The sequence below is a fragment of the Daucus carota genome, chromosome 3 (genome assembly GCF_001625215.2).
Source record: "Daucus carota subsp. sativus chromosome 3, DH1 v3.0, whole genome shotgun sequence".
NCBI classification, from domain to species: domain Eukaryota; kingdom Viridiplantae; phylum Streptophyta; class Magnoliopsida; order Apiales; family Apiaceae; genus Daucus; species Daucus carota.
The window spans coordinates 9214609-9239979 of NC_030383.2; the positions used below are offsets into that span (position 1 = coordinate 9214609).

Below are 25371 nucleotides of genomic sequence, written 5' to 3' on the forward strand. Positions count from 1 at the left end.
TCTTCACCAATAACTTCCACAATCAAGGACAAAAACTGGGATGAAACTTTTACAATTCATGATGCACGGATTCTCTAATTTACGAAAGATAAATCATGCCTAATCCCCCTCAAAACTGAAATTTTTACAAATCAAAATAATTATAAATTCTCCTAAAACAATTTAGCATCTCTAAAAGGAGATAACAATATTACACAACTATGCATATTCCTATCATGAAGTACCTAATTTTGTTTTGAAAATAGAAGAGTACTTCATATTCATACCGAGAAGATGAGACTTACACTATAGAAAAGAGACTTTGCCCCATAAAAATCAGCATGATTAACAACTCCACTCAACCTATAATTTTCAAGTCAGAGAATCCACCAACTCCCTGTGGCCACGAATCGAATGATTCTTCTTTGCAGAAAATTTTCAAGTCAGTTGCAACGATTTGGGTGAAATTTGTTTCTATTTCTAGGATTTTGTTTTTTGTTTTTGATTTAAAACCGTTGGCTACATTTTGTTTTTCTTATCCATGGATAGTATGTACTAGTTTATTTCTCCCAAAACAAATACTGTATATTTGCAATATAATTAGCCATTGACCAGAAAAAAGGAAGACAAACTCAAATATACATCTAATCTTCTGGTAAAACAACTACATTCTTAGGAAGTTACGGTAATGAGGTAAAGTTAACTGCATGTTCGGTAAGAAGTACTGTTAATAGAAATAGAAAAAAAAAAATCAGTTTTTACGAGCAAGAGACACTAATTATGTATTTATGTTTGATTTGGGAGAAAAAATTGCGAAAATTCTCAGAACAATATGTCACAACTCACAACCACCCCCAACCTCTGCTAACAAACACTGTTTTCTCATTTCCATTCACCATAATATTTTCCATTTCATTGATTTTGTCTGAATTCTCCTTTTTCTCCTTAAAGAAAGGCACATGATCTTCTTCTATGGATCTCTCTTGTTCTTCCGCTTCATTTCATTTGAGAAACTGTTTCTATTTCTACATTTATTTCTTCATCGCTTTTCCATCATTCTTTCGTTTATGGATTCATTTTCTTAGTAAAAGTGAGTGACAATATTCTGTCTGAATAGTAAACACATGTGATAAATAAGAGAATACCGGGTCATAAAATTTAGCAGTTTTGACTTACTAGATCGAATAGAATTATTTTGTTGTATCAAAACTAATACCAATCCAACTCATTCCATAAATATTATGATCAGCTAATTAACTGAATCTGGTTAACATTGAACCTGGTTAAATAATCATATATAGCATTGTTTAAAAAGACGTATCGAATACTTAGTGTGCGTTTGGGAGCCGGGCTTTTGGGCTTTTAAGCCTGGAAGTCAACTTATGCTTTTTTGTCGCGCGTTTGGCTATTAAGCTGGAGCACTTAAAAGCAGTGAAAAAAGTTCGGAAAAGAAGCTATATAACCTAGCTTTTTCTGCCGCTCTACTTCTTTCACATGCGCCTTCTACTTGCTTTTGTTTATTTCTTTTTCTTACTTTTACTTCATGTTATCTCCGTCGATTGAATATAAATTTTTTTTTATTTAAACTTTTGTCTTCAATTTCATGAAATACTCAAATATATTATAAATATATCTTAACACACTTATGGATCACTTAAATAGTTAAATGTGAGAAATTTTAGTTCATTATAATATATAGTTTCAAAATAAAAATATAATTTCAATTATTTAAATTATTGATTGTGAATAAGTTATAATAACTGAAGTTTTTTTTTTTTTTTTGAAACAACTGAAGTTTGGTTAAATCTTTCATTCATTCCTAAATTATATTTTTAATATAATCGTAAGGAATAAATAAATGAAATTTATAACAAAATGTGAGACAAAACAAACCAAAAACCATTTTTTATATAGGATTAATTTTAATCTAATCTAATATTTACATCAACTTTTCACAATTTATTTCGTAAATATCAAATAATTATATTACAAAATTACAAAACTATACCAACTTATAAGTTAAGTTATCCAAACACTTAAAAATTTATAAGTCACAGTATCCAAACACTTATGATAGCTTATAAGTCCCAATCAACTTCTCATTTTTAATCCGCTTCTTTACTTTAAGCAATAAGTCACTTCTTTTAAGTTCAGCCAAACGGCCCCTTAGATTACACATTGAATTTCTAGTAGCAGTTCTATAATATTTGTTTTTATTTTTATTAGAAATAGTGAAATAAAAAATATCATAGTATTTCTATTATTATTTTCTTTGACGAAAAACGAAAATTTTATTATTGTATAAGGTCGCCCAATGACATGCGACAAAGAGAATATTACTCTGATATTTTAGGCGCTGAAACCTATGCCAAGTGTGGGCGAGCCCAAATTTGTCAAAATAATACAGGCTCGTGAAAAATTAAACTAGTAGCATAAATTGGAAAAAGAGAACGCAGTACTCACAAATACTATAAAATACTTCCCGACACAAATTTGGCTTGGCAACATTCTCAACTCTAGTTTAACTTGGACAACCCACAAGGAATCCGAGATAATCTAGCAACAAGGAGATCTTGTAATAACAGCTAGTCAAGGATTAAAAATCTCATCTTCATTCTCTTTTCTTCATTTTCCTGATCCTTGCCCATTGTTTTCAACATTTAAAATCTGCACAGTACATTCCCAGAGAGAGAGAGAGAGAGAGAGAGGTGGGGAGAGAGATGTCTTCATCAGTTCCAAATCAACCTGGAGAGAATATAAAGAATCCAACGCCTCCAAAGCCCAACTGGGTTCTTCCTTACAAGACCCAAAGTCTTCAAAAGCTGTATACTATTGGCAAGAAATTAGGGCAGGGTCAATTTGGGACAACCCATCTTTGTACTGAGAAATCTACAGGTACCCTATATGCTTGCAAGACTATTCCTAAGAAAAAACTTATCTGTAAAGAAGATTATGAAGATGTCTGGAGAGAGATTCAAATAATGCACCATTTATCTGAGCATCCAAACGTGGTCTTAATTAAGGAAACTTGTGAAGACCCACTTTTTGTTCACATAGTTATGGAGTTGTGTGCTGGTGGGGAGCTTTTTGATAGGATTGTGATGAAGGGTCAGTATAGTGAGAGGGAAGCTGCTAAGCTTTTGAAAACTATTGTGGGTGTTGTTGAAGCTTGTCATTCTTTGGGAGTTATGCATAGAGATTTGAAGCCTGAGAATTTCTTGTTTTTAAGTGATGATGAGGATGCTGCACTCAAAACTACTGATTTTGGCTTGTCTGTCTTCTACAAGCCAGGTTGACATTACATATATACATATATACTCCTATGTTACAATTTGGGCTTACTCTGCATTGAATCTTGTAATTTGTAGTTTCTTGATTGCGGATATGGTAGTTAAAACTAGCTTTTTTTAATCGAAATTCTATCTTTCTGATCCTGTTAATACTTGTTCCTGATTCATCATGTTATCACTTTTGTGTAGGTGATTATCAATATTATCTTGTGTATGAGCTGCAAAATCTCATCGGCATTTGAAACATTATGTGTTTCGGGATAGATCTATCCTAACCCACTTTTTCTTATTTTTTACTATGTTAGAACTCTAATGTAGCTCGTTATTGTCAGATTGATCAAGTTTGTTAAATTAATGCGGGTTTTCTCTTTGTGAATTAATTCCAACTTTCTATTGCTGTTAAGGTAATAATTTTTACATGTGCTTTTAGGGGGTTGGTAACTTGGTATATCAATACATAGTAGTCTAGTACTCTATTATTAAATTAACGGATGTGTATTGCTTGAGAGAAACATTGGAACTCTTGGAATGTTAAATTTTATGTAAGCATTGTACTTGGTTTGTCGAATTTCTACAAGCCAGCTTGGTGAATTGGGTATATTTATGTATCTTTGTGTGTGTGTGTGTAAATTTCATTGACCCTGCTTTGAATTTTGTAATTACTAGTTTCCTAATTGTAGATTTGGTAAATATGACTAACTTGTTGTAACAAAGTCTTATATCGCCCCTTTTTGTATATATCTCGCCTTCCTGAATCTTGTTATTCCTGATTCACTTTGTTGTTTGTTAGTTTTGTCTTATATATGAGCTGAATGATGCAAGCTATATCTGCGTCATTTTAGCTTTTGGATTGATCTATCCAACCTTTGGCTTTTCTTTCTCTTTTTTCCTGAAACTTTTAATCTGGTGAGTTCTTTTAACTTCCATAAGATGTGTTGACTTAATGTTAGTTTTCTCTCTGTGGGGTTTTCCCATCTTCCTATTGCACTCAAATCAATTTTTTGTTTGATCAACTAATTTCTGAATCACGTGTGTGCTTTTTGGAGGCTTATATGGCAATGCATGTTCTCCCATTATCTTTACCGATGCTTATGGCTTGAGAGAATATTGGGACCTTTGATGTCTTTCATCCTTTCCTATCGATTAAACGAACTCTGTTCATGTTTATTTTTTAAGATTATGTTACTAATTCATTCATCAGATGTGAATTGTTTTGTCCTTCTTGTTATTTACTAGATTAGTTTTAGCATTTTCGAAATTTTCGAGTATAAGCCCCTTACCACTTGAGCTATACCATCACTAACACATGTATGACTTTTTCATTGGAGAGGTCCAACTATATTAATTATCTTAATACGTGCAGAGAAATTAAAGTGCATTTTCACCATTAAAATTAATATGAACTATTTACAGAGATAGGGAGACAGGTCGTTTATGACTGAACATAAATGTGCTTAGATTCTCGCCAGTTACTTTTTTATTAAATTGCCATGGAGTAGAATTTGTTCAAAATACAAGCTGCTAGTGTTTAAGTTTCAATCATAAGCAATACAAGCTACTAATGATCTCCGCAAAATCTCTGGCTATCTATTCTTATGTAATATGTTTTCTCACTCCCTTGTAACCTAGGCGAAACATTTTGTGATGTGGTTGGGAGTCCTTACTATGTTGCCCCAGAAGTTCTACAAAAGCATTATGGACCAGAATCTGACGTATGGAGTGCAGGCGTTATATTGTACATCTTACTGAGTGGTGTCCCCCCTTTTTGGGCAGGTAAATCTTATTCGGTTATAGTATTGAGGGTCATGGTAAAAGATAACTAATTACTAATCTTAATTTCAATATTAATCTGCAATTACACTTGCTGCTAACTTACTGTACTCTCTTTTACTTCAGAAACTGAGATGGGAATCTTTAGACAGATATTACAAGCAAAATTGGATTTCGAATCTGAACCGTGGCCCAGCATTTCTGATAGTGCCAAAGATTTGATACGAAAAATGCTTGACAGAAATCCGAAGAAGAGGCTAAGTGCACACGAAGTATTGTGTGAGTCTTTTTTTCCATACTCTAGCAGGGCATGTTACTCAAAATCTATTGCCAATAATTCGATATTCTGAATTTAAATATCTATGAGTTGATGTGGTGGATTTTATTTCCTTGTTCCTCCCCTCCCCTTTTGACAGGCCACCCTTGGATTGTTGATGATAGGATTGCCCCAGATAAACCTCTCGATTCAGCAGTGCTCTCACGCTTGAAACAGTTCTCTGCAATGAACAAGCTTAAAAAAATGGCTTTGCGAGTAAGATAAAAATTTCTTAACTTCTTATCCAGGTTGTCGTGTATGGTCTATGAAGCTCTTAGAAGTATAGGGAAGACTATCTCCATGTCTGGTAATATATGTGGACAGTGGTTTTGTAGGAATAGCAGAACACTATAACAGAAGTTCAAAAAATGATAATTGTGCACCTTGTTTAGCCAAGTGGGAAGGAGAGTGCAAAGTAGAATGGTTTCCAAACTTCAAGGGACTCCGCTCTCTAAATAGTATCATGGGTGTACCACAATGTACCCTTAAAAATTGTCTTTTACAAAAATCTAAATACCTGCACAGTTGCACTCTAATTGATTCTTCGAAGTTCATTTTCATTTAGGAAGAGAAAAAAAAAACAAAATGTTATATGATATATCATATATGTCAAGGGATTTAATTGTTTTTGGCCTCCAAATAATTCAACCTAGCATTTTCAAGAAGTACAAGTACAGTATGGGTTAGTGCTCCTAATTTCGGGTTAGGGATCGTGTTTTTTGTCGGGTCGTATGTTATATATTAATAAAGGGTCAACCCAAACCCGACCCGCTAATTAAAGGGGTCGAGAAACATTGACACTAACCTAACCTGCCAATTAAATGGGTCTCGCTAAATTATTTGCCCACCTTATTTCATTTACTACATAATTTTTAAAATTGGGCGGTATATTTAGTCGTATAATAAATATTCATAAACCACTATTATTATATATAATTTTAGTTATGTATCATGATGCATAAAAATATTCATGTAACAATATACAAATACTATTTACCATTTAATTTGAAATAAATAAGTAATTCTATATAAATACAAAAAAATAATATAAATTAGGTTGAACAATTATATTATCAGTGATAAAATTGACTCATTATATAAGTATATTGTACATGTTATAAAACATTATAATTTAAAGAACAGTGCTAAAAGGATTACGCAGGTCATTTTCGGGTTGAACCGTAAACCACCTTTTTTGCAGGTTATTTTCGGGTAGTTTTCACCCTGACCTTTTAACAACTATAAACCTTAAACTTTGTGTCGGGTTTGTGTTTGGTTCACAGGTTGTGTCTAGTTTTGACAGCCCTAATTTGGGCCCCCCAGCCACTTTAATACTATAAGTCTTATTTTTGTAATAGTTAAACTACCAAATCTTCCAGATCCCGACCACTCACAGCTTAGAAATGTTGCAAAATATCCTTTTCTAGTTTTACTTGAAAAACTAATGCCTGCTAAGTTTCTCTCTTCCCGTACTTGACAAACCATAGTATATATTCATGCTAGAAGCAACATTCCTGAGCCATAGTAGTAGTTGAACTTTGATTATGTGTAGGTCATTGCTGAAAAACTCTCAGAAGAAGAAATTGGTGGGCTGAAGGAATTGTTTAAGATGATAGACACTGACGACAGCGGGACTATCACTTTCGATGAACTGAAAGAAGGCTTAAGAAGAGTTGGTTCTGAACTCATGGAGTCCGAGATCAAAGATCTTATGGATGCAGTAAGAGAAATCGTTTAATGAAGCTTAACTTGATGTTAATTGATAACAAACTTTCTTCTTACAGATTTGATGATTTATTTTGCTAATTTACCGGTTGACTTTTGCAGGCAGATATTGACAACAGTGGAACAATAGACTATGGTGAATTTATTGCTGCTACAGTGCACCTTAATAAGTTGGAGAGAGAGGAAAATTTAGTGTCTGCATTCTCATTTTTTGACAAAGATGGCAGTGGTTACATAACCATTGATGAGCTTCAACAAGCCTGCAAAGACTTTGGTTTAGGTGAAGCTCACCTTGATGAAATGATCAAAGAAATTGACCAAGATGATGTAAGTTTACTTGTAGTGCATTGTCTACATGCTATATGTGTGTTTGTGGTTTGGCATGATAACGTTTAATAAGCCTGCAATGAGTGGAAGTGTTTGTTGATGGACATTGGCAAGTACAGGTCAACCCCACATAGACTCTAGTTAGTTAAGTGTAATCATTATTATGTTAGATTAGATGAATTAGGATCAAAGAATAGATAAGTTGATTAAATAAGAAACCTAGATCAGAACAAATTACAAAATCGATAACAACAATTATGGAATTTACAGCAGCTCTGATAACAAGTAGGATAGTATGCTCTCATGTTTTGTATATCTGAAATATGCAGTTCTGGCTAAGTTTACGTGATGTAAATATCTCTGTTTGATTCCAGATCATATACTCGTTTGGCTCTAAACGTACTCTCTTTTACATCATGAGTTCCCACTGGCTTTGGCAGTCTTAATATTTGAAAATCTCTGAGATATTATATAAATCTAAACTTTATATTAGTTAAAAATACATGAGATTTATATACGGATGATTTCCAGTAAAATGGAAAGACAAAACTTTGTATATATTCAACTTCAGCAATCATTTACTAGGAAAGTTATCATTATGAATAAATTCATCACAATGTCTTTGTAATATTGTACGCCAGCTAATAATGCAAAATGATAATTCATAGAATATAAAAGCATAGCATTTAGGTAAATTAAATACCATTGCCAAAAAGAGAACATTTTTTTGGGATTTATCTGGCCTTATCACAGTTCTTTATTGGATGACTTTGCTAAGCATTAAAATTTGGTTCCTATTACTCTGTACCAAGTAGTAACTTAGAGTTAATGTTCCCCAACTACACCAGAGGGTCTTCTTCGTGTGCGAGAAGTGCTCGGTCCATAACTTCAAGTCTTTGGCTCCAAGTTAATCCTTTTGCTCCCATTTTTGTTTTGGGTCCTATTTTGACTGGTCACTCCACTTCGATTCTAGGTCCTCTATAAATTTGGCCATGTCTTTTAGAATTCAAAGGGCTTCTCTTCTTATATATGTCCTTGAACGGATTAGTTTGTTTTCTGCATATCGGACCTCGTATAGCGCCTTGCAACTAGGTACTGAAGTTTTAGCTACACTGGCATTAACAACATGTGTCATGGCTCTTCGACTGAGTTTACACATGCCGAAACTCGTTAACATCATATTGCTGCAAGCTTACTCCTGTACTTGCTTTCTTAACTAACCAAAACTTCGCTACTGTCAGTATTTAAACAACCACTGTGTTCGTGTAATCTCATTCATCCAAGTGTGATTATTGTGTTTGCTTTTTCCTTACTCTTTTTCCTCAAAATTCCTGCGACTTGTCTTGATGTTTCGTGTTATGTGTATCCAAGTAGGTATACTGGATACCAAGTGAGGAACATTTTTGCTAATGAGAGGTTTCTCGTTGCAGGATGGGCAGATAGATTATGGGGAATTCGCTGCAATGATGAGAAAAGGGAACGGAGGAGTCGGGAGGAGAACTATGAGGGGGAATTTCAACCTGGGTGAAGCACTAGGAGTAACAGCACCAAGTGACAAGTGTGGGTGACAATCTTATTCTCACGGACTCTAGTCCCTCCTGATTTTATAGACTCAGTGCAAACCTTTCTTATGCTGCTGCACTATGACTGCATTTCTGGATATTAATAACATTAGTAGTTGGTCTGGTAGTACTTAACAAGTGTACTTCATTTCAATGACATGTAAAACAATACACATAGGGCAACAACAATCCTTTTTCTCTTAAAATTTTGTTTTTCTTTCTCCGTTTTCTGAGGTTGTCCCGATACTTGTTATGGACAGTACTTGGAATTAATAGGGATGTCAACGGGCCATGAGCATCATTAGTGGTCCCGTGTGGAGGCAAAGATCTGTTATACAAAAAAGTTTTCGCAAACAATGTGGATGTTAATTAATCATATCTCCATCTATCCGCTTCTTGTTGCCCTGACTGTTTTCATCCAAGTAGGTCTGTACATTTTTACCTCAAAATTTCGAGAGTACTCCACATAACAATGTCATAGTGCCAGCAAATGATTGCTTGGATAATTGAAAATGAAAACTGAGCATTCATACTTAGATAATTGAAAACGAAAACTGAGCATTCATGTAAAATAACTATGATCAAATGAAATACATGAAGGTAAAGATTTATTATGCTCCATAGCAGAACGAGTAACTGCTAGCCATACCAGGCATCGCGAATAGTATAATCTATAGATCTAGATACTGATTTTTCACATGTAATGGACAACAATGCAGGATAGTAGTACAACCTATCCAGATGAGGCAACAGTGCTCACAATTTACTGGCAACGGCAAGATATTTAGTATGACGCCCATGAGCAATTACTTTTCCCGTCTTTTTCTTCCTCAGTTCCACAGTGACAACAGCAATAGCCTTGCCAACACGTAGTACCTTAGATTCTATCTCGATTTCCTCCTGAGTAAACATATCGTTATTTTCATTAAATCTGCTAAATTATAGTTACAATCAAAGACAGTATACAAGTGCTTTAAGCTGCTTCGATAGACCAAAAATATGGGAAATTAATGGAGCAAACATTAACTCATGTTAGAAGAGGGGACTGGTTTACAATCAATGACAACACAAAATGAAACATAAAAGCAAAATCAATTCCAAAACACACAAACATCCGCATGACTAAATGTATGAGAACAGTATATAAGCAAGAATAAGCTATTGCCAATCCAAAGCAAGTAGCATGGAGCTATTACTAATCCGAAGCAATGTCACATCTCAGAAAACACTCAACTCGATGTTTTCAGCTGACTTTTTATTTTGGACCTATTTATACATAAATGTGAATCAAGTGCAATCTGAAAACTCAAATTTGCAAGGGGAGTCTTACTTTCAAATGTTCACAATGCCATGGGCCGTCATAGCTGGTTAGCACATGAATATTTTGTAATAGGGCTGAATATCTCGTTTTCATAGACATCACTGCAGTCTTTTGAATATAAACTATGCAGAAATCTATATATACAATTCACATGTGCAGGAATCTAAATTTCAGTGACCTTACATTACCCCTTATATAAAGATACCCACAGGGGATTAAATTCTTTCTATTTCTAATTCGGAAATTGAATAGAAAAAAAAGAAAAAAAAAAACAAAGAAACTAATACTACTTCGCCTGGATGCATTTTGTTGATTACTTACTGTATTAATAATAGTTATATGAGTGCATCAGTGGTATACCCTTTTTTCCAAGAAGTAATGCTTATTTATCATATGTCCTTCAATTTGAACATATAAGAGAAGTCCGACTATTTTTCTAATAATTCAGCTTCATCAGAAAAGCAGAAACACAACGACAATAACAGATCTAAGAGATTCCAACTTTCATTAGCATAAAATGAAAATGAAAAACATATTCAGACCTAAATTCCCATAGGAGATCTGATCATGAATTACAGAACTAATTTATTTCCCTAATACTGGACATATGTTCATGTATATCATTCCATTTCCATCTAAAAAAGATTACAGCAAGGTTTAGATGAGGATATTAGTATATAATAGAGTCCCTGTAAGACTATAATCCCAGCTTCATTTATCTTGCCATTTAGAAATAATGGAGGTGTACAAGAAGAAAACAACAACCACGCGCTTGAGAAACATATATATTTAAACGAAGAGTTTACATTCCGAAAGGGCCTGCATCACGTGATTGCTTTCCTAAAAGTCAGATATTCACCCTTTCTTCTTTAAAGTTAGTTGAATATTGATCAATGGCAACTATTACTTGTGACTGTAACTCCGACTATTCGGTTTAGGGTGAATATACCTGAGTCATACACTTGGACACCTTACTTATTTTGTGCGGGTCCAACTGACAAAGCTTGTGAAATCAAATAGTTAAAAGGAGTGCTTAGCAATTTGGGGGTTCGTCATCTGTGAAGAACATCCAATCTGTTTAAAGTATTGCTACACAGATACATAATTTTTTCCTCAATGAACTAAACACATTGTTGTTAAGTGTCATTTTGTTTAAGAACTGATCAGTAGGTAGCTTTTTTGTTCTTTATATGTATTCGCTCACCAGTGACTATGACTTTCAATAAAGGCCTTGGTTCACAACTTAATTTCACAAGCAGTCAGGAGCTTCATATTCCCACTTCAGGAATATCAAATTTATCATGAATATTTTAGAATAATGTTCTGCTTCATTCATATAAGGGTAGTTCCCTCATAATTCTTCTATATTTTAGAATGATATTTTGTTTCATTAATATCACTAAAGCTCCCTCAGCCTAGAATTCTATTATGGGGTACATTCCTTTTCTTTATCTGAGTTTGTTGTCGTAGAGACTTTCCCTTGTAACTTGCATACATATATGGTGATTAAAGTTACTATACACTAATAAGCAAAGAGACTTATATGACAACGCATAGCATTCTTCTTTTTCTTGTCTTTCCTAGTCTCATGTTCTTCAATACAAATCACCGCCAACGAACAAAAGCACGGTAACAAACACATTCTTTTCTACACAGAGGTGTAAATTTAGCAAATGCAAAAGGATTCAAAACAGATATATATAAAGACAGAAATACATACACCGGCATAAGCAGCATCAACATAAGACACACTAATTTCGACCGAAACGCCACTACCAGGAGAAGCCAATTTAGTTGTATATATAGCAGCAGAACCCAATATATCCACTAGAGCTGCAGTGGCCCCACCATGTAATGAATTAGCTGTGTTCTTACCACATTCAAGAAACATCAAGAACTCAATTATCAGTTCTGTCATGTACTAATCACAAACATGTATCTACACATCAAGATTAACAAAAACAAGATAAAGGGGTTGAGTAACAGACCAGTAGACGAGGAGGGACAGTCATGGAGCAGATGACCCGACCCGGTTCAACAAGATCAACTTTGATGCCTTGAACAATAAAGGGCTCAAAGAATTTGAAAGGCATGGAATCAACGATTGACCCATTTTTAGAATTGCCCTCTTGTTCGAGCTGCCTTTTTACTTCATCGAAATTCATGGTGTTTATGTTGTAATTTGTCGGAGTTTTAAAACCCCCCAAGGAAGTTAAACTTTGACGATGAGTTTGTCCTGGGAGGAAATGAGATACAGTAGGTGAAACACGTGGATTTTCTAATTTTTATGCACAACATTGACTATATATATATTATTTTATTCACATCGTTGACTATATTTTTTGTTGACAGATTTTGACTTTATTTTTTGTTTTGGTAGAAAATTTTTTGTATTGAGAAGAATAATTAATAATTAAAGATTTTTTGATTTTATAATAGTATAATAATTATTTTATTTGAATTTTTTTGGTGTGTTCAATTGAGATTTTGATGGATACTGAGCTTAAAATAGATGCTTTTTGCTTAAAGTAAGAAGTGAAGTAGAAGTGAGAAGCAAATTAACACTTATAAGTGATTAAAGTGTTTGGGAAATAAGTAGAAGTCGTGAAACAAAAGCTAACATTCATAGTGTTTTTATAAGAGATTAATTATCAAGTTGGTCACTGAAGTGGGCTTAATGTATTAAATTGGTCGCTGAACTCAGAACGGTGTCAAGATGGTCACTGAAGTGACCATTAATATCAAACAAATACCTTGAAATATAAGTTCAAGCAGTAAAAATATTATTTATAAAGTTTTACACATTATTTTTGAATGTTGCCAAAACCAAGTAAAAAGTTATGACTTCTAATATTTATGATAATATATTTATATTTTACCAAGATTATTTATTATTTATATTTTATTATATAGTTATTTTCTCAGTTTTAATTAAAAATAAATAATAAATAAGCTTGATAAAATCTAATTATATTATCATAAATATTAGAAGTCATAACATTTTACTTGGTTTTGGTAAAATTCAAAAATAATGTGTAAAACTTTATGAATAATATTTTTACTGCTTGAATTTATATTTCAAGGTACTTGTTTAATATTTATGGTCACTTCAGTGAAAATCTTGATACCGTTTTGAGTTCAGTAACCAATTTGAGACATTAAGCCCACTTCAGTGACCAACTAGATAATTAACCTTTTTTATAAGTGCTTCTTGACTTTTTACACAAATGATACAGATAAGTGCTTCTAACTTATAAATGCAGAAGCCGGGCTTAAAAGCCTAACGAAACACCCCCACGGTATATGAACATCTGATTTTGATTTCATGCTCACACAACGATGAGAGTGCCTAGATTTAAATACGATGCCTAAAAAATTGGTGGATTTTGATCGAATTTAGATATCTTAAATACACCGAATATCATCATAAAATCCATCGCATCATTTTATGAAGTTTAAAAACAATCAATCAATACCATTCAATTTTAGTGAATTTTAAATAATTTTAGTTGAGTGAAATCTGAGTGAATACTCTCAGATTTCATGGATTAAAATATTTTTCTAATATTTTAATTAAATATCATTTCGTATATTTTTTCCGTAACTGCACGAACACATACTCATTTTTCGGAGCTCTCAGGTTAGTAAGAGTTTCAACAATAGAAATCCCTTGATTAAAAAGTGAGTTGACGGCGTACCAAAAATAAAAGACACATAGTCAATTTATTCAAAAAATCATACTCCGATCATATGCATTCGATTGTCTGTGATTTTAGTCAATGAATGAGTATGTTTGTCGAATCTGTACAGATCTGTAGAAAAATTACAAATCATTTGTTATCTAAAATATTAATAATATATTAATTTTAAATCATAGTGAATTAATAGAACCAATACCATTATAATATAATATTTTTATGAGTAAATTAGGATATAATGTTAGTTCAGAAAATTTTAAATAATTTAATTTAGTCAACAATTATACACGCCAGCTCCGAAGTGAAAGAAAAAACAAGGCTGGATTCGGGCCGGCCACTTACCCGACCACATAAAAACAGTACTCTGCCGATTTAGGTATTGTACCCGCCCAACAGGTAGCCAAAAGCACACACCACACCCCTACTTTGTTGACGTGGCGCAATCTAATTGCTCCCCTCTTCTCCATCTCCGCGTCACTACTCACTAGTTAGAGTTTCAATTCCAACACTCTTCTCCCTTATTCACACCCATCTAAACATAACCCCTACTTTAATAAACCACTCACGCTTTACTTATTCTCTTATCGCCGATCCACTTTGGGTTTAGTCTTAATCGGAGAACATGGCGCCGCCGGCAGCCGTCGTCGCCGCAGGCGGTGCTGCTGCTACTGCCGCAGGAGGAGAAGCTAGGCCACAAGAACAACAAGGATTCGGTAAATCTATTCAGGGAATTATACGTATTGCTATTTTCTGGTACTTCGCTTCCAAGTTTTTCTCGCCCAAAACGCCGCCGCCTACTGGTTTTGAACCGGCGGTCCAGATCTCTAATCTCTTCCCCAAAGCCGAGCCTCTGGTTACCTCTCTCTCTCTCTCTCTCTCTCTCTCTCTCCATCCCCTCCCTCTCTATCTCTAATCTCGGACGTCTGTATGATGCTATGCAAATGTTTTATTGTTAATTATGCTAATGATGTCATTAATTTTTTTTTATTTAGGTTTAGTTGGATCTTTAATGATACTGTAATCAGGGCAAGTGTTCTATGCTAAATTAAAGTTAGGGAAGGCGGAAAATGTTATATATAATATATATGTATATGTGTAAGGGCAAGTCAATAGTGATGTTAAATAAAGTGGAGCTATTGATATAATTTAGCATCAAGAACTGATTTTTAGTGCTAAAATAGCATCACGTCTTGATGGTTAGTTCTATATTTAACTAAATTGTTCAAATGTAAATAAATCTTCTATTTATAGGTATAAAGTTTGTTAATTTTTTTATTTCCCTCCCTTTAAAAGTTTTTACTGATGTGGCAAATATGGAAAACTATGTATTTTGTACTATTTTAGCACAATGTTTAGCACACCATATTGGAGTGATGTATTTTTTACTTTTCGTTTCATAATATAGCTATAACACAACATATAGCACACCGTTGGCCATGCTCTAAGGTCTTATATTAGGTTCGAATAATACCCTGGTTGTCCAAATGTCTCTTTTTAGTACTTTTTTTAATTCAAATATGGGTTAAATTGGCCTAAATAGTACATTGGAGAACAATGCCCTTTTTAGCAATGAGAAACGCATCTGAAATTAGCATATTTGGACGAAAGCCTAGTTTATTTTGTGTTGGGCCTGGTTTTTAGATGATTTTTCTTTTTTTGAAATTAACAAAATCAGAACTTGCATTTTATACAAAGAAAAAAAGACCAAAATAAAAGTAGTAAATGCTCTACATCCAACTTGTTATTAGAATAATTCAAGTGAACCTGATTTTACTTGCCCCTTCTTTTAGTCTTTCTGTCTTTACATATCATGGTTTGACCTGAAATATGACAATACTTATTTCTTCTCAGGATATGTGGTTTTATCTCTCTGAAAATGAAACATTTAAGGACTTTGCCAGTGAAGGTGCACTTGTTTGGCACGAGACAAATATACCTTATGCAGTTTGGGGACCAGAGAGTACCAGATCTCTGTCTTTAAAGTACTATCCTTCTGAGGTACCTCAATTTTATATATGTAAATATCACCTGTCATGTGAATTTCTATGCCATAAGGCTTTGAAGTCTATAAAGTATAAAGATTTCTAATGTATATAAATGTTTTCATGGGCTCATGTTCAGGCTTTGAAGCACAATGGTAGCCTTTATGCTCATATCTTTTTTGCACGATCTGGTTATCCTGCGGATCCCATGGACCCAGAGTACCAACCCCTTACTGCCTTTGGAAGGACATACCGTAAGATAAATGCATTTAGCAGCCCTATGTTTTTCGGCAATTAGTACTTGGTTTGCACTAAATATCTTCTTCTTTTTTCACTGCAGCTGTTGTGACATACTTGCCAAAGTCTAAAGCAGATAAAAAGAGAAGCCTGTTGGCAGATTCTGAAGACAAGGGTGAACTTGCAACTGAGGTTTGTCTTTACTAATTCAATATCTGGTTTATTTAAATCAAAATATTGCTACATTCGATATAGTGAGGCTGTCATATAGAATTGTTTTCTGTGAATTCATTTTAACTTCGTTGTCATGTTATTAAGAAATTTTGAGCAAATAAGGTGGCTACTTGGTAAAGCCTGACATAATGTGCTTAACTTTGTTACTAGAATCATTGCATTATGATTTTATGACTACCAACCAAATAGGTAATCGCTATCTGAATGGCCCTTTGGTATTTGGAATAGAAGATGATATTCTAACAAATAAGCGGGTGCTGTAAATAAAAGAATAGATGAATTAATTTGCGTCTATCAGATTTTAATATGGAGGAATATAGATAACTATATGACTCCACCAACATGACTCGGGTACTTAAAATTCACAAAATTCTGTTGATTTTATTTTTCTTCAGTAAACAATAACGCTGATAATAGGTGGGGAAAATTGAAAAGATAAAAATAACTGAATAAGTGGCATTGCCTTCATCTCTGCAGAGAAATCATTATAATGTCGATGATCGCAACAATTTAAGCTCAAAGGAGCATCTTCATTGGTAATTATTTGGTGGGTCAAATTCTTGCAAATTATCGCAAATATTGCTTCCTTATTTTTCTCAACAAGGTTGCTTTTGACAACTTTTTTCTGAACAATTCTCCAATATATGGCATATATAAAAGTGTGTGTATAGTTATTCTTGTTAATCATGTTAGATTGAATTCTTCTTGTTAACCATCATTTACTCTTTATCCTCAAACTCATACTAAAACCTCATGTTTATAGATAATTATTCTCCTATTATTGTTACTCTTCAATTTCCCCAAACAAGTTGTTGTGCAACAATTTATGTGTGTAATTTAGAACAATTAGCGAAGCGACATGAAAAAGAGGAATGAGCGTGTGCGTGTTTGATCAGATAACTAAAGTTTTATGAAATGAATGTATACAATGATGGAAATGAAGTAGGGAGAAGACACACTTAAAATTTTTTTGTAACCGACCCTAAGAAGTATATACATATACATACATACATACATACATACAGTTATATATGTGTGTGTGTGTGTATTGCTGTATCTAGCTCTTTAGATACCAATACTCAAGCCATAGATCACCTACTAGGTTTTGGGTTCATTTGTTGATATTTGCCATACACCAGACATATTGCCTTGTGCATCAAGTGTTAATGGAATAGACAAGTTATAGTGCATTTTATTTTGCTTGTCTGGCTGTATGATTTATTGTTTTTATCCTATCTTTTAAAGTCAATAATTTCAAGAAAGACTACTATTTTCAGGTAGTTGAAGACGCTCAAGCTGATCAAAAGGATGATGGCCCTGTGGAATGGATTTCTTACTGGAAGCCGAATATTACCATCAATCTGGTTGATGATTTCACCAAGTAAGTTCGCTATAGTAGGTTCCCTTAATTGTTTCAGTTGTCCTAGAACTAAAGTCAAGTACTAGAGTGTAGAGATAATATGTTGCAGTTCAAATCACGAGCCTGAACCAGTAAATTGTAATGATACTAGATTCAGGATTAGGATCAGTATCTGAAATATGCTTAGTTTTTTTGTCTATTACATATGTAATTATGTAAATTCAATAGTTTACCGTGCAATGTGATTGTATTTGGATATAATTTTGTAATATATTCTAATATCCAGACTCCTGATAAGCTTCCATTGATTCGTGCCTTTCTAGACTTTTGACAGTGCATCTTTAATTTAATTTACTTATTACTCATCTAATGTAAGTACATGAGACAATGAGACTATACTATGAGATCTCTTAATACAAATGTACAGTTCACTTATTGAACAGAAGGTACCGAGAGAAAGAGGTATGCCAATTTGCAATTAATAAAGACTACGCCTTTTGGAGATTTAGATAGCACAGTGTTGCTAAAACTTGTAGCACATAATATTTTGTAGGATATATATTATTAACAAAATAAAGTTAATGAGTTGAGTAATGTTTTAGAGCAATACTTGCGCAACTTTCCAGGATGTAGCTTGTACCACAGAACCAAATGACTATGTATGGAGCCCAGTGTTATTAAACGCGATACGCGCACATAAGCGCAAAGGCCCCCTAGAGCATAAGCGCAACGCGCAACGCGAAATGCGCGGATTCATCGAAGACAAATAAATATACATATATAAATAATATATAAGCAGAAAATTGTTAATTTACAGATAAGATGACATTTAATTGATAAAGCAACCGAATTCTTCTAAAGTCAAAGTAGCAAAGAATTCCAAACTTAGTCCATTCTTCCACTTCTTCATCATCAATATTCAGGAAATCATCATCTTTACTAATATAATTTGGATCCTTAACAAAGTCTTCTTCATCATACTCAAGTCATATTTGTATATACAACACTTATATGTGTAAATATATATTAGTGTATACAAGATATGTGTATCTTATATATGTGGGTATCTATACGCAATAATCATAAAAGAAGATGAGTTTAATTTTTGTCTCTGGTTCGATATCTCTTGTTCTTGCATGTATATCTGGTCTGTATCTATTTGTGTTAGTTACTATAAGGTCCACAGGGTTATTTCTGAACCCATTTCCTTTAAAAATGACTCATTTTAAAAGAAGCGCGCTTATTTTTCGCTTTTGAACAGCGCATAAGCGCTCGATGCGCATAAAAGTGAGCGCATCATTGAAGGCGCATCGCATCACCGAAGCGATGCGCTTCAGGTGGGCATCGCATCGCATATCGCATATGCGTGCGCATATGCGCGCTTTTAATAACACTGATGGAGCCAGCACACACACAGAGATAGAACTTCCGCAACTTTCCAGATAGTCGGGGGTCTTCAATAAAACAAACTCTCTGCTCCTTGAAACCCCCCCCCCCCCCCCCCCCCCCCCCCCCCCCCAAATAAAATAAAAAAAACCTGCTTTTGAATGAACAAAATTAACCAGGCATGTCTGATTTGGTTTTCATGTAATAGATGTTATAGTATAGCAGTGATCCTTTTAGGCTTGTTGCTAGATTTTATGGTAGTCATTATCTTGAATCAAACTTCCACCACGATTACCACAATGGTTGCTAATATATAAGTTAGTACGTTGTAGCCACTGCTAAAATAAAGAACAAAGTTCACATATATTATTATTATATTAACAATGATGTTTGTGCTTCTTTAGCTATGCAGCTTATTACCATAACTCTCTGTTTTTTAGCTCAATGGTTGTGGTGAACATGCTGACTTCGTGCTATTCTTTTGCAGGTACACCTACAAAGCCGTCCCACCAAATATTGCCCCTTGTATCCTTGACTTTTAGTGTCATATTCCTTTCAGTTGTATTGACTTCTTTTTGCATTTGCTTTCAATTCTGATCATATGGCTGCTTGGTGCTTCATATTTTATGTAGAGTTTCCTTCAGTTGCGCGCGCACACACACACACATGTATGTATATCAAACAAGTTTCGGTTTACTAAAGAGTAAAGACAAAAGCTGAAATTCGTATATTAATACAGGGCAATGAAATCATCATAGCTTTGTCTTTCTGTTTGTAAAGTTTCTACTGAAACAATCATTAATTACCCATAAAAAGAAGAGGAAGTAAAGAAATGTCCTTGGGAGGTATGGGTCACTAGCTAAATGAACACAATATGAAGTATCCGGAGACAAGTAGCCTATCTTATCCTGAGTCTCTAAACTTCTTATGGTATAACAGTTTTTTTATCAGCATATTGTATAGCTTTCAGCTTAGTGTTGGATATTTTGACTTTTTCCAAAACTGTGTGTTGAGTTTCTTGACTTGAAGTATAGATTTGAATGTTGAACCTGGTGCAGGGGGTTACTATCCAACAATATTTTTTAATGAGTTTTGGTTACTTAAAGATAAGTTAATACCAATCAATGAGACGGTGACAGAATTACCATTTCATCTTGAAGTGGGTCCCATAAGCATGACCAAGTGGCAATTGTTTCTGCAGATCGACCAGTCATTTCAAATTCACCGTAGTTATGGAAGTATGCTTGAAGGCGAGGCTGATGAACTGAAGGTATTATTAAATTTCTGGCTTATGCAAATGTTTTGTCTTGTCCTAATTAAATGTCTCTTCAAAAGGTGTGTTTTTATTTACTTTGGAAATTTCTTTAAAGCGACACTACTCTGTCTTGTAATCCTTGCCATCTTACGCTGTAGATGAATTTGCTGAAACTGTAACTTTATAATCAACAGTATTGCAGATTTACCTTTTTATGTTCTGTCAGTCTTCTTAGATATTGTACTTGATTCTCTTTTGCAGAGGGTGTTCTTGGAGGGTAATCCTTACCTTCTGATGATTACAATGGTTGTGTCATTACTCCACTCGGTGTTTGACTTTTTGGCATTTAAAAATGGTTAGTACTTTCATCTGAATGTGCAGGTTAACATGTTCCCAACTAATATCATTTGTAACTATATCAAGAAAATTCCCTTCTGTGCAGATATCCAATTCTGGAACAAAAACAAATCCATGGAAGGACTCTCAGCGAAGTCAGTTGTTGTAAGCTTCTTCTCTCAGTTAATTGTCTTCCTCTATCTGCTGGACAACGACACTTCATGGATGATACTTGCAAGTTCTGGAGTTGGGTGCTGCATTGAGTTCTGGAAAATAGGGAAGGCAATGCACATTGAGGTATTACTTTTAACCAAAGTAAATTCTTTGTATATCCTAATGTGTGTGTGGACCCTGAAGGGGGTGGGAGTTAAGAGGAAAAAAATGATCATGCTGATGAAGTGAAATCTACCACTCAGCTCCTGTAGAAGTTGATAATACTGATTACTGGTCAAAGTTCCTTAATGCTCGACAAATTTTATCGGTATTGCTAGATTAATTATAGCTGGAAGTATATTCTTCATACCATTTGTCTTACCCAAACATACACCCATTACCTTGCCGTGCTGCTTAAATAGTGGTTGGGGTAATAGGTCCTAAATGCTGAATAAAATGTAATCTGTTTTGTTAGGTTATATATAGCTTGAAGTATATTATTTATACCCATTTGTAGTGGGTTTTATATCAAAGTGGCCATCGTTCTCGTTGAAAAATCTACCTTAGCTACCCAATCTCCACGGGGACTCATTTTAAACACTCAAATTACTATAAATATAACTAGGAAGTACATTGACATAGAACTTAACTGAATCCTAGCCAAAAGATGAAGTGTATTACACGTGGCTGCTGCTGCTGAAGTGAAATCTACCACTTACAGCTCCTGTAGAAGTTGATAATACCAATTACTGGTCAAAGTTCCTTGATGCTCAACAAATGTTATTGCCATTGCTAGATTAAATATAGATTATAGCTTGAAGTTATTCTTCATACCATTTGTCTTACCCAAACATACACCCGTTACCTTGCCTTCCCGCTTAAATAATGGTTGGGGTAATAGGTGGTCGTAAAGGTCCTGAATGCTGAATAAAATGTAATCTGTTTTGTTAGATTATGTATAGCTTGAAGTATATGATTTATACCCTTTTGTAGTGGGTTTTATATCATAGTGGCCATCGTTCTCGTTGAAAAATCTCACTTGGCTACCCAATCTTCACGGGGACTCATTTTAAACACTCAAAATCACTATAAATATAACTAGATTAAATCTAGAAATTACATTGACAGAGAACTTAACAGAATCCTAGTCAAAAGATGAAGTGTATTACGATTTACACGTGGCTCATATAATAAAATAAATCACAATTATAAATGCAGATACACGTGAAAACACATTTATAATATGTTTTTTAATCTTCTCTTAACACACTTAACCTTAATTGGTTCTTATACTTGGTTTTTAGTGATCAAACCAAAAAAATCTGAATTGCCTATGTCTAAAACTAATCTATTAAAAATAGAATAAAATCCCCAATTCTCTTTATTTTTTTATTCAAAATTTAACATAGCGATATATGTAGTGATTTGAGTGCCTAAACGAGATCAGGTAGCTAGGTGAGGTATTTTGACGAGAACGGGGGCGCTTTGATATATAACCCAATGTAGTCATAGAAATGCATCTACTAATATATTGCGTTCTAATATTTTTATAGTAGCTTACCGCTGTACAAACATCCTCATATTCTAATATTTTATAGGAGCTTACTCAAAAACATACACTCATGATCTTTGGTATGCTGCTTAATTAGTATTTGGGTAAACAGATTTTGTTCAGAATGTTTCTTCTATATCCCAACAATTTCTACTTTGCTGGGCCCTAGTTTTCTTTTGCTTATTGACCTATATGTGGTTGGGATGCAAAACAGTTTCTCCGATAGGAACTTGATATTGTTTTTTGGTTTAAAATCAACTAATTGCTGATTATGTCTACGTAGACCTAGACTTGTCCATGGTAAAGTATTGGTAAAGGTGCGACCTGTATACTATATAAATTGAAATATATAAATACATCAGTGGAGTATGAGACTTCAGTAGGGGAACTAAGAACATATACTAAATAAGACACTTATAAAAGTTAATATCTTGCCGCTATGAAAAGATGCTGGAGTATGGTGTTAGCAAACGAGTTTCTGGAATGTTTTCTTTTGCATTTACATTTACCATCAAACACGGGCACTCACCAGTAACAATTTCTATTCTTTTAGTAAGAATTTATTTGCTTGGCATGGTGTAGTGCCTGTAAAATGTACCCGTACTCATGTCCACAAGTGAAACATGTTTCTTTTAACACTGAAGCATGTGTTTTACCATTTCTCTTTCAGGTTGATAGATCTGGAAGCATTCCTCGGTTGAGGTTCCGAGATCGTGATTCATATTCTGGCAACAAGACCAAGGAGTACGATGATCTTGCTATGAAGTATCTATCATACGTGCTCTTCTTACTTGTTGCATGCTCTTCGGCTTATTCACTTAAGTATGAACGTCACAAGAGTTGGTACTCTTGGATTCTGTCATCACTCACAAGCTGCGTGTACATGTTTGGTAAACAACTGAATTCTGTTTTTGAACTTCTATTCTCTTTTGCATTTAATTTACGCACCTTGTTCTCTGTTTTGTATCGGAGGGTAGTTGAAATGGGTACATTTATCACATGAAGTTTACACAATTTTACAGAAATTTTTGCTTATTTACTGCTTCAGATCCTAGTACTAGTGTAGGAGTCTTGTCAACTTTAAAAGCCTACCTTCATCGTTTCCATTTAGTAGCATTATTGTATCATTGAGGACTAAACACTTGCTTCCCGCTGCAGTAGGCAGTAGCTGTAGGTGGCTTATGCAAATGCAGGTTAACTGTTAGATATTGTATATTTCTTAGTTTTCTGTTGTGGAAGAAAATTGCAGTTGCTATTTCTATGCTTCTTGAATTGGAATTAGTTCTTACACCCTGGATAAACAAAAGAGTGGTGGTTAAATCCTAGAGTAAACATCTAATGAAAACTGTCAACTATAAAACGTGTACCGACCATTCACTATAAGCTTAATTATGAAATATTGATTCTTTGGAGTTTGGAGTGCACAAGTCCTGCAGAGTGCAGACTGTCTTTTCCTATGTTGACGTATTAGGAAATGTCAGTGGGTTGAGTACAAGTGAGGAAAGCCTTGGAAATTAATTAATTTGGATCTAGGTTGGGGATTTGAGGGAGCATGGTAACAGCATATATATTAATCTGGTCAACGGCTAGCATGACGTGTATTTTTTGATTATGCAACTGAGAGTTAATCTTTGTTTACATATTTGTTCCAGGATTTATTATGATGTGCCCTCAATTGTTCATCAACTATAAGCTGCAATCTGTTGCCCATCTACCTTGGAGACAGATGACATACAAGTTTCTAAATACAATCATTGATGATCTTTTTGCCTTCGTCATAAAAATGCCACTATTACATCGCCTTTCTGTTTTCCGTGATGGTGAGTTCTGCTTTTGATTCTTATACTTGAGAAGTTTAGATGAATGTAGATTCCGTCCATCTATATTATGGGTAATGTACAAATTACAATATTATTTAAGAAGTCACAGAACACATGCCAAGAATAAAAGATATAATCTCTTCTTGGAATATGATCATAGTCAAGCACTGTTTCTTACAAAATAGAGATCTCTGTATAAATGAAATCCCTTCATCTTTTATTCTGTCAATTGAGCTAGTCCTAATTTGATCTTTTTCTGCTTCACAGATGTCATATTTCTGATATATCTCTATCAGAGATGGGTTTATCCAGTGGACCGGAAACGAGTAAATGAGTTTGGTTTCGCCGGTGAGGATGTAGATCAGGCCTCTGGGAGCACTGATCTCACAACAGTGAATGAAGAGGAGAAAAAGACCAAGTGAGCTGGTTATCAAGCAAGCTAAAATATTCGCAACAGCCTTGTAACAGTTGGTTATTTTGTGTATGTTGGACTTTTTTAGTTTAATTTTACAGGTCAAAATATAGCTTGTTAACAGTGTAGTACATTCTTTTTTGAATGATAAATAATGTTTTTCCGACCGTTAGGGCCACGAGTTTGAATTTTTAAGATGCTGAAAACAATCATCTGTAAATTCTCAGGGCTCATTTTAGCTATCTATGTATTTAACTTTTTTTGCAACTACACTCATTTACTTAAAAAGTATTGAGAACTTTTGGAAACAGGAGAAGATTTGTTGAGTTGGTAGTGAGTGATTTATTACACAAATTCATTTTCTTGACTCGGGGGCACAGTGATAAAGTTTCAAGAAACACAGTCAGTATTTTTGAATTGGACCAAAATTGTAGAAATGAAAGTGGAGAATTTTTTGTATTTTCTATGTAATTTTTATTTATGGCGTGTTAGACACATTTTTAGCTAAATTTTGTCTAAGAGAAATGTGAGTGGAGAAATTTTTATATATTCTTTGTAATTTCTATTTATGGCGTCTTAAACACACTTTGAGCTGAGTGTTTTTTCCTGGTTGGAGACAGTTTACAAGCAACCTGGTTAGATTTATAATTATTTGA

At 34.1% G+C, this 25371-nt stretch overlaps 3 protein-coding genes across 3 annotated transcripts; 2 read left to right on the top strand and 1 right to left on the bottom strand.

Moving 5' to 3' along the window:
- The first annotated feature begins 2440 nt into the window (after positions 1–2440).
- On the top strand, positions 2441–9192 carry LOC108214046 (calcium-dependent protein kinase SK5). Its single transcript, XM_017385820.2, has 7 exons — positions 2441–3270; positions 4899–5042; positions 5166–5318; positions 5456–5571; positions 6908–7075; positions 7183–7407; positions 8838–9192. The coding sequence occupies exons 1-7, from the start codon at positions 2700–2702 to the stop codon at positions 8973–8975; spliced, it is 1515 nt and encodes a 504-aa protein (XP_017241309.1). The 5' UTR covers positions 2441–2699; the 3' UTR covers positions 8976–9192.
- Positions 9193–9475: 283 nt separating this feature from the next.
- Positions 9476–12557, bottom strand: LOC108214047 (uncharacterized). Its single transcript, XM_017385821.2, has 3 exons — positions 12279–12557; positions 12011–12160; positions 9476–9869 (listed from the first exon to the last, which is right to left on the bottom strand). Exons 1-3 carry the CDS (start codon positions 12453–12455, stop codon positions 9726–9728), a joined length of 471 nt encoding a protein of 156 aa, XP_017241310.1. The 5' UTR covers positions 12456–12557; the 3' UTR covers positions 9476–9725.
- Positions 12558–14353: 1796 nt separating this feature from the next.
- On the top strand, positions 14354–24982 carry LOC108214045 (uncharacterized). The gene is made up of 12 exons (XM_017385819.2): positions 14354–14841; positions 15840–15986; positions 16110–16224; positions 16311–16399; positions 17719–17822; positions 19675–19712; positions 20222–20457; positions 20704–20797; positions 20885–21075; positions 23154–23373; positions 24136–24303; positions 24571–24982. The coding sequence occupies exons 1-12, from the start codon at positions 14611–14613 to the stop codon at positions 24723–24725; spliced, it is 1788 nt and encodes a 595-aa protein (XP_017241308.1). The 5' UTR covers positions 14354–14610; the 3' UTR covers positions 24726–24982.
- Positions 24983–25371: the final 389 nt, after the last annotated feature.

What these genes read in the sequence shown, in the direction of transcription:
- LOC108214046 (XM_017385820.2), top strand. Translation starts at nt 2,700, where the DNA reads ATGTCTTCATCAGTTCCAAATCAACCTGGAGAGAATATAAAGAATCCA. An exon ending in TTAAAAAAATGGCTTTGCGA is followed by an intron (nt 5,572 to 6,907) that starts GTAAGATAAAAA and finishes GATTATGTGTAG; the next exon opens with GTCATTGCTGAAAAACTCTC. An exon ending in AAGAAATTGACCAAGATGAT is followed by an intron (nt 7,408 to 8,837) that starts GTAAGTTTACTT and finishes TTCTCGTTGCAG; the next exon opens with GATGGGCAGATAGATTATGG.
- LOC108214047 (XM_017385821.2), bottom strand. Translation starts at nt 12,455, where the DNA reads ATGAATTTCGATGAAGTAAAAAGGCAGCTCGAACAAGAGGGCAATTCT. An exon ending in CTGTCCCTCCTCGTCTACTG is followed by an intron (nt 12,161 to 12,278) that starts GTCTGTTACTCA and finishes GAATGTGGTAAG; the next exon opens with AACACAGCTAATTCATTACA. An exon ending in TTGATGCTGCTTATGCCGGT is followed by an intron (nt 9,870 to 12,010) that starts GTATGTATTTCT and finishes ATGTTTACTCAG; the next exon opens with GAGGAAATCGAGATAGAATC.
- LOC108214045 (XM_017385819.2), top strand. Translation starts at nt 14,611, where the DNA reads ATGGCGCCGCCGGCAGCCGTCGTCGCCGCAGGCGGTGCTGCTGCTACT. An exon ending in AGGGTGAACTTGCAACTGAG is followed by an intron (nt 16,400 to 17,718) that starts GTTTGTCTTTAC and finishes TACTATTTTCAG; the next exon opens with GTAGTTGAAGACGCTCAAGC. An exon ending in CCCACCAAATATTGCCCCTT is followed by an intron (nt 19,713 to 20,221) that starts GTATCCTTGACT and finishes CTTGAAGTATAG; the next exon opens with ATTTGAATGTTGAACCTGGT.